Source organism: Stegodyphus dumicola, chromosome 1 (assembly GCF_044657685.1).
Source record: "Stegodyphus dumicola isolate Sdum_Otavi_A_Nest chromosome 1, ASM4465768v1".
Lineage (NCBI taxonomy): Eukaryota > Metazoa > Arthropoda > Arachnida > Araneae > Eresidae > Stegodyphus > Stegodyphus dumicola.
Window position 1 is genome coordinate 195,725,398 of NC_140768.1, and position 12,766 is coordinate 195,738,163.

Here is a 12,766-nt window from a genome sequence, read left to right on the forward strand (position 1 = left end):
TTCTCTATAAAATTAATTTCACACTTTTTCCATCTGATTTTTTTAAAAAATATTTCTGGCTGTTTGCTGTTACAAAATTGCTAGGCGTAATTTTTCTTCCGGACATTAGACATTGCAACTTGGAAAGTTTAGAAGGATTTGAAAGCAAGATTTATAGACCCACCATTCCAGAAGATTTTAGAAAATTGTGAGAAAATGAAAAATGTCTCCATGGTATTAACACGTAATGGATGTATTTTGCAGAAAGTTTGCAATGAATTTCTTACTTTTTAGAGAACATTTGGAAGAACAATGAAAACATAATACTATCTAAATGCTTTACTTCTGATACTAAAATCTTTTTCTTAACATGCTTATCTTCCCTTTATTTTCTCTACTTTTCACTAGACACAAGTAGGAAAAATATTAAAAATGCTTCTAATCTTATCACATGGACAGGCATTATAGAAAGGAATTTTTTTATTAGCAAAGAAATTGAAAACTGGCAATTTAAAAGATTCATCTAATATGTCTTAATGCATCATACACAGGTCTGACGCTAGGCATTTTCCCACTTGGTGCAGTCACATGGAATATTAAACTTATCTCTGTAGATCCTAAATTTTGCTGACTAGTGCCTTTCTAAATTCTGCTTCCAGTGCCTGCTCTAAATTCTAAAAGTTTTGCCATTTCTACATTTTGTTGCTCGGTGTGTCACTAAATTCTAAAAATTCTGCCACACTAACTCTGTAACCTGCCCTTACCATATATATTTCCTATTTCTCCTGAATGTTCATATTACTAAAGAAATAAAATTAGCAGCTTAGAAACTGAGTACATACAGAGAAAGAAAATTATTCTTCAAATATATATACAGGTATTATGATGTAAATTACCCAGTTGTTTATAATTTCAGCCTTTACTATAATTTCCCTTTTCTATTTCCTCCCCAGAATACAAATCACTTTGGCAGTTTTTAAACTGAGGTTTTTGGTGTGCAAGACAGAATGTGTTTTTAATCTCCGCTTGCTCGTTGCATTAGTTCCTGCCAGCTCTGATAATTTGCAACTTTTTGTCTTTGCATTATCGCTGCTGACATTTGAATTTGTTATGATGATGGAGTTACTGAGCCAGCTTAAATTAAAATTAAATTGTTTAGTCTTAGACCACTAGTCCACATTTTTTTGTTTGAATTTGATTGTTCTTGTTTAATTACATGACCACAAACTGCAATTGAATTGGTTAGCATAAGAACATGCCTTTAAGTTCTTTTTAAATAAGAGGCTTATTTAAATGTTTATCTGACTTTGTAGTTACTTTGAGACATAGTGATAACTTGCTTCATGTCTGTCGGGAGTTTCTGGACTATTTAACTTTTACCAAATTAATTAAACCCTCATAGGTACATTGTGGAGAGGTTGATAACTTAGGAGATAAAGTACGCAGAAACTAGTCAGAACATTGGTTTGTATATTCAAACAGATTTTTAATTGTTAGGAAAGATGTTTAAAGAGAAGAAAATTGATATAAATTGAGCCAAAATGTCTGGGAAGGCTTCAAATTAAAAAGATGTATAAATATTTTGTTGAGTGTTGTTGCTACAAAACATAAATGTTTTGTAGCTTTTATACTTGGTGCAGTCACATTTATACTTTTAATAACTTATAATAACTAATAACTTTAATAACTAATAATAAGTTTATACTTTTAATGTATAATTATCCTAATATCATTTAAGAATCATGACATAAATTGCATGTATTTTAAAGTCTGAAATTTTATTAGATTCGGATTTTAATAGGGACTTTTAACAATATTGTTAAAAAATAAGTAAAATTTAATAGTAATCATTTAAATCTCATACTGACTAAGGTTTTCTAACTACATAATTTAATTCATAACTAACTGCTTACTTTTAAAAATTATTTCTGCATAATGAAATGAGTTATTGCCTTTCATTATTCCTTAGGTGGCACAAGGTTTAAACACAAAAATGTAAAAATTAATGTAAAACTTATTCTTAGTATCTAGTGAGACCTAAAATAATACAAAGCAACTTAGTGTCACCTCTGGTGCTTTAGTGGCTTATTGGAACCTTAAAGTATATTAACTTGGTTACAACCCTTGGAACTCTACACGGAGCTACGACACTAACCGCAACAGACAGAGCCCAACTAACTTTCAAAACTAGCTAACCGTGCCCACATTAGGTCTCTCAGTTTTGTTCTGATCAGCAGGTCTCTCTCTAGGTAAGGAGCAGCAGTGACAACAGTCAGTCTTTTGTTATGAATCATGCTGATTATGATTTTAATGCTCTTTTTAACTTATGCTGCTTGACATAAAATCTACTTACTATTAACTAAACCTCTAGACTGAACAAGTATGTGACAAAATTAGACATTAAAAATATAAAAGCTGTTAGTAAATCTTAACTAAAATGTAACTTATCTTCTTTCAAATATGTCCAGTTATATTATAAGTGTAAAATATTTAATGATACTCGAACACAAAACACAAAAATATAAAAGTTCATGTAAAACTTATTCTTCGCATCTAGTGAAATTTAAAATAAAAAGCAACTTATCACCTCTAGTGCTTTAGTGGCTTAATAGAACCTTAAAATATATTAACCGAATCACATACTCCTGGAATTCTACATGAAGCTATGACACTAACGGCGTCAGACAGAGCTCAGCTAACTTTCAAAACTTACTAACTGTGCCTACAGGTTTGTTCTGATCAGCAGGTCTCTCTCTAGGCAAGCAGGAGCGGTGACAACAGCCAGTCTTCTGTTATGAATCATTCTGATTATGATTTTACTTCTCATTTTAAACTATGACGCTTGACATAAAATCTACCTGCTATTTACTAAACCTGTAGATTGAGCAAGTAATGAGACATAAAAAAAATTAACATGAAACTAACTATTAGTAAAATGTAAATAAAATGTTACTTATCTTCTTTCAAATATACTGAACTATTGTAAGTCTAAAATATTTAATGCTGTTTGATAAATTTCATAAAGTATATTTTATGCATAAACTTATTAATAATTATGTTAATTAAGTTATGTTTAATAATAATGCATCCTACTTACAGATCTATTTTGTTTTTTTGCGCGGTATTACAAAAGTGAATTTCAAGCACAGATAATATTTTAATTGAGTTTATTAATTTGCTATTTGCTCATAGATCCTTAATTTTTTTCAGTAATGGTCCTTAAAAGTACTTAATTTCCATGTGAAGAAATGTGTACAAACCCTGGATAAACTGTTTCCTTTCTTTCATTGCAATCCTTCTGATTCTGTAGTACTATTTGATTTTTTGATTCTGTAGCATTTGAACAGATTTTTTTATCTAGTCATATATAGTTTTCTATTGGGAAATATTTTATTATAGTCTTCTTCAATTAAAGTGCTCTATTGTAAATTTTTAAAAGTGTTGTTTAATTCAGTTCATTTTCGATTAGAAAACTGTTTAGTTTTGCAAAGCATTGCATGTTTTTCTCTTTCACATATGATGACCACACATTAAGTTTTCAAACTAATATATTACTAAATATATCTCTATATTTTTAATTAATAAGCACAAGTCAATTAGTTTGAGTACTTTAAACTTTTCTTTATTTTCACTCATCGAACTCCGGGGTTTAATGGAACACAGTGTGAAGATCGCTGCTGTATACTATTCGAAGCTTTTGTCATTTTGCAGTAATTTTAAGACTTGAATCATTTTTATGTATTCAACAATTTTTGAGTGATTAGTTTGTATAATCTTGGTTCTTTCTTAGCCTGTCTTTTTTAATGACTCTATATTTGATGGACAAGAACTGTTGTTTTGGGGGGGCTGTGATAAAATGTGTGATACAGTTGGAGAGAATTCAATAATTATGCACTGGTTAAAACCATATTCATTAATTAATAACTTGATAGCAGTAGCACCTTTGTCTCCCACCAGAAAAAGTGTCAGAAAGAAAATGTCATGTTGTTACATTCATTTGTTCATTCAAACAATTTTTAGAGTACATTGTTCTATTTATTAACCCTTAACTTCCCAATTTTTTAAATTTCTATGAAAAAATTATATCAGCTACTTCTTAAGTAATATTAAAAGGAAAAAATATTAAAAAAAAATTAAGCAGTTTTGAATTGAATTTCAGTCATTTTTTTTTTTTTTTTTTTTTTGTTTGTTGCAGAAGTGCAACATTGCGCAGTAGTGCTGTAAAATTACAAAACTTTTTTTATATGAGGATTTTATTATCCATTGTTATAAACTGCTTTAGCCTTACATACAATGAAAATTTTTAAAGGAGTTATTGACTTTGTTGTAAAAAGTCCCCTACTTTACACTTTTCGCATTCAGTTTGAGTGTAGCTCTTGTTGGAAATTTGCACCGTATTCTTTTCTGACCATATTGGCCAATGATTTACACCATCTCTACGAATGTCCTTACATGGAACGGATTGGACAGTCCCTTTGCATCTTTTAGTCTGAGACATTTGTTCTATTGAAGTAATACTAGGTCTTCCTCTTTTAGCATTTTGATCATATCCCATTTTGCATAAGCATGATGCAACTTCAAATTTGAATTTTTGTAAATTCATTAGATTTTTTTTTATTTTCAGATTTGTTTTTTTAAGTCGATCAAATCCAAGCTCTTCTGACCAGTATGTTCTATAGTTTGGCAGGTGAACTAGAGATGCATAAATGCAAATACCCAAATATTGATTTATTTCATTCTCTGATATAGTCAAAGGCTTACTTGGATTCTTTTGAATAGCATATCGTTTGCTGTCTTCATAAATGTTACTTATGATCTCTTCCGTCCATAAATATTTAAAAAATTGGTACGTAGTGTCCAAATCCGTAATTTCTCTTGAGAGCGTGTCATCTCCATGGAATTTTATTACTTCTTCAGTCAATGAAATGTTTCGATTTTTCCGTAAAATATTCTTTGACAATGTTTTATTATTCTTAACAGTTAAATTTAAAAAAGGTTCTTTGACTGAAATATACCAGCGGTAAAGTCGCTGAACACTGGTAGTTCGTTTTCGTGTTTTTCCCCATGTGTAACTTGTATACAAGCCAGTTTCCCTTAGAAAATCCTCCACGAAGGCATCCCTCCCCATAGGCAGATAGCTCTCGAGGCTTTGCCATAATCACACACACACAGACTGACTGAAATATTTCTACCAAATTTATTATCATCATCATCGGATTTTTTTATATTCTGAATTGTATTTTGTAAAACAACACTGTTTTCACAGTCGCTATCCGAATCATCATTAGATGACACACAATCAAGTAAAAAATGAACATCATCAGCAGAATATTCAAGACTATCCTCACTTAAATCACTCAATTTGTCCAAATTATTCACATATCTAGCAATTTCATCTTGGGTTAGTATACGCTTTTTGGCCATGTCAAAATGGTAACCAAAAACCAATGTTGCAGACCTGCAACATATAATTAAAATCAAATTTCTTTCAAACTTTTTCCATTAGAAAATCAAAATTACTTTTAAATGAACATAAAATGTTTAAACTTCTTACCTGGTAATTGTTTTCGTCAATAAACAAGAGGAAGCATAAAATATAATGTATTTTTTTATAACAAAAACACAGTTCTTGAGGCATCAGAGATTTTTAAAATTGTTGTGATTTCTGAAAAAAATGTGCTGCTATCTGTGACAAATTTAGCATGTATTTTGTTGCAGTAACCTTTTTTTCTTAGATAAGTGATTTGTAGGTAATTAAAAAAAATATTGAGTCTGTTAAATTAAAATAAATCATATGTTGCAGAAATGCAACAGTGGGAAGTTAAGGGTTAACAAACATCTGCATGGACGTTTTAGATAAGTTTTACAATTTTATATCTGTTGAAAAATTTACTAATATCGCTGATCATGTTTACTCTTACTGAAAAATTGTGCTAAAAAGTATGTCGGATTTTTTTTTTTTTTTTTTTTTTTTTTTTTTAATGAACAGGCCATTTTTATGTTTGCTTGCAGGTTGCTACTTTGGTAGACGGTTGCACGGATTTTTGGCGATTTACGTTGGCGCAATTGTTGGCGCGATTTTTACAAACGTCAGCCATCTTGAAAAACGCTGTTTTTACGCATAGTAAAGTATTCAAAACTTAAAAAAAAAAATAAATATCATTAAAAGTAATGGATTAATTTTTTGTTGAAAATGTCGCTTTTTAAGATGGCAGCAAGGGTAAATAAATACATTTACTATGAGTATAAAATAGTAAAGTAAGGTTACTATTACTTTCATATAGCAAAGAGAATAAAAACACCGCTATAAAAACATTGTGCCAACGTTTAATTAGATTAAAATATTACTGAAATTGAATATTGAATTAAAAACCATCATACCAACATTTAAAAGAATTAGAATATTATTAAATTCAAATACTTTAAAATACGTTATATAGAATATAATTAACATTAAAATATATGGACAATAATTATCTCAGCAATTTTTGAAAATAGTGTATTAATTTTTTCAACAAAAAATTGAAGTATACAATTATAAAATAAAGGAAAAATATGTACTTACATTTTTTTTAGTCATTTAACCTATTTCTTATTGATAAGTACCACAAAAAAAAAAATCGGAATCATAATTTAAATAACATCTTTGAAGACATCTTTCAAGGAATTCGAAGATATGAATTAAATTTCAAAACGGCGCGGAAATGCACAAATTTTCAGAAACCAATCAGAGAGCTGATTATAGCTTGTTAATGCACAAATATTCTATAACCAATCAGAGAGCTTATTACATCACGCCTAGAATTAAAATTATTTAAAAATTCATACATAATAAAATCATTTTTAAAAAAATGCAAAATTAAATTGTATTTTAATATTTAACAGCCATAAATAATGTTTAAAACATTAGATTAAATTTATACGTATAAAAACCAATTACTTTTAAAGTAAGGTGACGTCATTGGTTACATCATCCACAATATAAAATTTCATAAAATATGATAAACAATAAAATTTTTATTTCAAATAAAAATGCAAAATTAAATTGATTTTTAATATTTAGAAGCCATAAATAATATTTAAAACACGGAATTTGGAACTACTCTGATATGCGCCCTCAAGTCGCCAAATATTTTTGGCGAGAAACTTCACGCTGCCATATTACTATCTAAATTTTTTGTTTACATTTCGAACTTTTAGCCTAAAATGTCTCCAAAAACGCGGTTTTCGCACATGCAAAAACTACGTTTTAAACATACAATTTAGCTAAAAATCCGAAACAAAAACAAAAAATTTAGATAGCAAAAACGTAAAGTTTCTAACCAAAAATATTTGACAAGAATCCATGTACACGGCGACACGTTTTAACTTAAAAAACATCTACGAATGGCACAATGTAGGCAACGAACGAATCTACAAACTACGCACAACTCGCTTTAATAAATTAACATAACAACAATAAATTTCAAAGAATACCATGTACACAGCATCCTGTTTAAACTTAAAAAAAATTCTACGAATTGCACAATTTAGGCAAGGAAGGAATCTACGATCTACGCACTCCTCGCTTTAATAAAATAACAACAATAAATTTCAAATAATACTATGTACACAGCATTCTGTTTCAACTTTAAAAAACATCTACGAATTGCACAGTCTAGACACTAAACAACAAAATAAATTTCAGACAATTTAAAAAAACATCAATAACGACAGAAATTCATACTAAAGAACCAATGAACATAACATTCTACAAAATAAGAACAAGGATAAAATAAAATGCACTTACCATGAATTAATGCGTTTTCAAATAGCAGAAATATAAATTTCATATCGCCTTTAACATGCCGCCACGTAATCACTATCGTATTTACATGACAGCCAGACACACTATCCAGAAAATTTATACTATGGTTCACAAATAAATAAATTCACAAATCCCTACTTCTATCATGCACTGCCATTAAAAATAATCTCCCAGACCTTTCCACACTTCCAAATACCCACTACCCCTCAACAGGATAGCCACAATGATATTTCCTTTTGCCGAACTTCAATTCAACAAATACCATTTTATCTTTCCCTCCCATCTTCTCAGACACAGAGGTGAATCAACGAGCTCCAGCGAAAGATTTTTCAACGTCAACAGGGTTGCCATAGAACACGCAATCGTGCCAAAAACCAGCACAAAACACATATCGCCACATTTGGTGAAATTAGGGCGTATATTAGAGTTGTACCCGGAATTTATGCACAATAAAACACATTATTTTTTAAATAAAATGACAACAAAGTATCAGTTACCATAAATAACTTATCCATCAATGGGTTTACCATAAGTTGTATTACTTGCCAAAAGAAAAATCGCCAACAAATCGTCAAAATCTGTGCTACCGTCTACCAAAGTAGCACCGCATGCAGTTCCTGTTGCATATAGCCTGATGAAATCAAGTGTTATCATGACCATATGAGCAGTATTAAGGGTTCTGCAAGCATACAGTCTATATTTTAGCAGTTTTTTTCTTTTTTTTTTTTACAGTTCTTGAGAGGGTTGTAGTAAAGCTCCGAGAACAGAACAAGGGGGAATTTGTTGTGGCTTATTGCATTTATGTTCTGATGATATCTATGCACCATTCAGCATTGTTTCAATATAAAAATTTGCCAATAAACTGAATAATATGCAATGAAAATGTTTTAATCAATGAATGCAATGAGTAACTTTTTTTCTTAAAACACTTTTTCAGTCGACATATTTTGATATGTTATCCTATGAAATAATTTATGAATATCCTGCATATTTTCTTGTTTGGAATGTATATAATGCAATTCTTCTTTTTCAGAATTCAATTTTTCAGAATGTAATTCATATAGTATCATTGTATAGTTATCTGATTTAATAATATAATTTTAATTACACGATCTAATTTCTTTTTTTGGAGTTTAAATTATGTAAAGTAGACAATTTTAGTTCTTAGCTGAAGTGATCCAACGTCAGTGTTTCTTTTAGTTTTCAGTATTTAAAAATGTCTTTGCATTCATGTTGATCAGTAACATAACAGCTAACATCTAATTTGTATATATTTTTCATAATTTTAAATTAGCTGGATTCTCAAGATGAACAAGCTGCTGCTATACGACGAGAACTAGATGGCAGAATACAAAAAGTGAATGAGATGGAAAAGGTATTATAACCGTGACAAAATATTAACTTTCACATTCAATTCAAACTACTTTTAGAAAACTAATGTTAGAAATGTACTGCTTTCTGTTTATTTAATATAATAAGTAATCACAAATAATTTATAAAAACATATACACATACCTAGACAAGATAACCTAAATATTAAAAAGTAATATCTTTGCATTGGATATTTTTTTCCCAGTTTCTTAAAAACTTAAATAAGTTTGCTTTTCAGAATTGCATGAAGGATTTTGTTAACAGGAGTAATTTTAAATAAATAACTGCAGTAATACCATACTATGTTTGCTTTATGGTAATTTATGTAAATATTTATGTTTGTATAGTTTTGTATACAGTCAAAAGTCGTTAATCTGGAATGATCTATAATCCGAACCTCAAAGCTACAAACTTTCTGCGCATGCGTCAACGCATAATGCATCCACGCATGCGCGTAATACTTTAATTCATACGTATATGCGTGTGCGCATGCGTATAATACGTTTACGCATGTGCGTTTAATGTACAGTCAAAAGTTGTTAATTCGGACACCCATAATTCGGAATGATCTATAATCCGGACCTCAAAGCTAAAAACTTTCTGCGCATGCTCCGCGTTGACACATGCGCATAGGCGTTTACGCGTGCGCGTAAGACCTCTTACGACTGCGCATTTGCGTGTGCGCAAGCGCAGAATACGTTTTCACGTGCGCGTTTTATGTATAACGGACGGTGTAAGCGCTAAAATTATCTAATTATCTATTTCAGTTAATGTTGATGATTGCGTTGTTCCTTAATTTTCGAATTGGATCCGGCTTATTATTTTTTGCAGACTGTAAGAGCAATACTAAAAAAGTAAACTTGAACTTTCGATTATGTCAAATAGAATTTTTGATTCTGGAGCTCCCAAAGGATCGTACAAAACGAAAGTATGTTTCGATGTCCATCAAACAAAAAGTGGAATTGCTGCAAAAAATGGATAAAGACATGAAGAATGTGACAGAGCGGTTAGTGAAAACGAAAAAATTTCGATTGACAAGTTAGTCGGTATTCTCGGCACAGCAATTAACGAGACTTGAACAGCGGAACTTTGTAAGTGAACAAAAAATTATGTCTGTTTATAGAATTAAAGAGAAAGTACAGTCAAAAGTCGTTAATCCGGATTCGTCAGGACTTAGGCGATTCTGGATTATCGATTTTTCCGGATTATAGATCATCAGTTTAAATCGCGTAAGATGGCATGCAGAAATTCTAAAATTAAAAATATAAAACCGTAATTTATGAAATAAAGAACAATCATGATCTTAAAGGGTATCAAAATTTCCAAAAAAAAGCTTAATATTTATTTGTTTACTTTATTAAACATTTCTTTTAATGTAAGTTGTTTAAGTTGCTTCGTTTTATGTGATAATACTTTCTCTTTAATTCTATAAACAGACGTAATTTTTTGTTCACCTACAAAGTTCCGCTGTTCAAGTCCCGTTAATTGCTGTGCCGAGAATACCGACTAACTTGTCAATCGAAATTTTTTCGTTTTCACTAACCTCTCTGTCACATTCTTCATGTCTTTATCCATTTTTTGCAGCAATTCCACTTTTTGTTTGATGGACATCGAAACATACTTTCGTTTTGTACGATCCTTTGGGAGCTCCAGATTCGGAAATTCTATTTGACATAATCGAAAGTTCAAGTTTACTTTTTTAGTATTGCTCTTACAGTCTGCAAAAAATTATAAGCCGGATCCAATTGGAAAATTAAGGAACAACGCAATCATCAACATTAACTGAAATAGATAATTAGATAATTTTAGCTTACACCGTCCGTTATACATAAAACGTGCATGTGAAAACGTATTCTGCGCTTGCGCACACGCAAATGCGCAGTCGTTAGAGGTCTTATGCACGCGTAATCGCCTATGCGCATGTGTTAACGCGGAGCATTCGCAGAAAGTTTTTAGCTTTGAGGTCCGGATTATAGATCATTCCGAATTATGGGTGTCCGAATTAAAGACTTTTGACTGTATTATCACATAAAACGAAGCAACTTAAACAACTTACATTGAAAGAAATGTTTAATAAAGTAAACAAATAAATATTAAGCTTTTTTTTTGTAAATTTTGATACCCTTTAGATCATAATTGTTCTTTATTTCATAAATTACGTTTTCATATTTTTAATTTTAGAATTTCTGCATGCCATCTTACGCGATTTAAACTGATGATCTATAATCCGGAATCGCCGAAGTCCCGACGAGTCCGGATTAACGACTTTTGACTGTATAACGGATGGTATAAGCTAAGCTCTATTATCTATTTCAGATAATGTTGCAGATTGCGTTGTTCTTTAATCTTTGAATTGGATCCGGCTTATTATTTTTTGCAGACTGTTAGAGCAATTTTATAAAAGTAAGCTTGAACTTTCGATTATGTCAAATAGATTTCAAAGAATCTACAAAGCGAAAGTATGTTTCGATGTTCATCAAACGAAAAGTGGAATTGCTGCAAAAAATGGATAAAGGCATACCCTTTGTTTCTCTAACCATTCCGAAATCTGTTTATCAATTTCACGCTGCTCTGCGGGGGGACAGGGGGGGGGAATGTCGCGGCACGCTATGAATTGGAAGTTGATCTATCAGCACTATCCTTAACATCAGGGCAGATGTTTTTATTTTATTTGGCTTATAATTTCTTACTAAATGTAGTATTTCATCTCAATGTACTCCATCTTTGATATGATTTAAATCAAATTCCTTATCATTATAATTCGCTTCCGATAGTCAAGAAAGTGATACAGAGGCTATTGAAAACGAAAAAATTTCGATTGACAAATTAGTCGGTATTCTCGACACAGCAATTATAGGACTTGAACAGCGGAACTTTGTAACTGAACAAGAAATTATGTCTGTTTATAGAATTAAAGAGAAAGTATTATAACAAAAAACGAAGCAACTTAAACAACTTACATTGAAAGAAATGTTTAATAAAGTAAACAAATAAATATTAAGCTTTTTTTTTTTTTTTTTTTTTTTTTTTTTGTAAATTTTGATACACTTTACACCATAATTGCTCTTTATTTCATAAATTACAGTTTCATACTTTTATAATTTCTGCATGCCATCTTACCAGATTTAAAATGATGATCTATAATCCGGAAAAATCGATAATCCGGAATCGCCAAAGTCTTGATCAGCCCGGATTAATGACTTTTGACTGTATATATATATATAACTTGTGTATTTAGTGTTGCTTAATTTTAACTGTTAATATTTTTGTATTTAGTTTTTTAAAATTTATTGGTACTTTTCCGTTTTACCGGCGCAAGCGATAAAGTCGCCAATAATGGTACAACCGTTGCCAAACGGAATATTCTCACTGGTAACCTTTTACGCCTCATTTTCAAAACAAGTCGCAGCTTTTTCTTATCAGATTGATTGTTTCTTTCAATACTGGCATATAATTACATAGAATTTTCATCAGATAGTTCAGTTTTATGTCTAAGGCCATTTTCGGTCATGAAGTCAATTAGGATGCAATCACAGCACTATTCGAAGCCGAAAATATAGAAAAGGTAAAGTCAAGGGTTAAATTCATCAATTCTAATGAGAATGCATT

General features: G+C 30.5%; 1 protein-coding gene across 8 annotated transcripts in view; it reads left to right on the forward strand.

Annotated features, from left to right (window-relative positions):
• The window catches only part of Cadps (calcium-dependent secretion activator 1), a 295,482-nt gene that overhangs the window by 16,257 nt on the left and 266,459 nt on the right, over nt 1-12,766 (forward strand). For all 8 annotated transcript variants that reach the window (XM_085824507.1, XM_085824512.1, XM_085824515.1 and 5 more), the window contains exon 2: nt 9,081-9,161. In XM_085824507.1, coding sequence (XP_085680633.1) covers nt 9,081-9,161 — 81 coding nt within the window. The remainder of the gene's footprint in view (nt 1-9,080; nt 9,162-12,766) is intronic.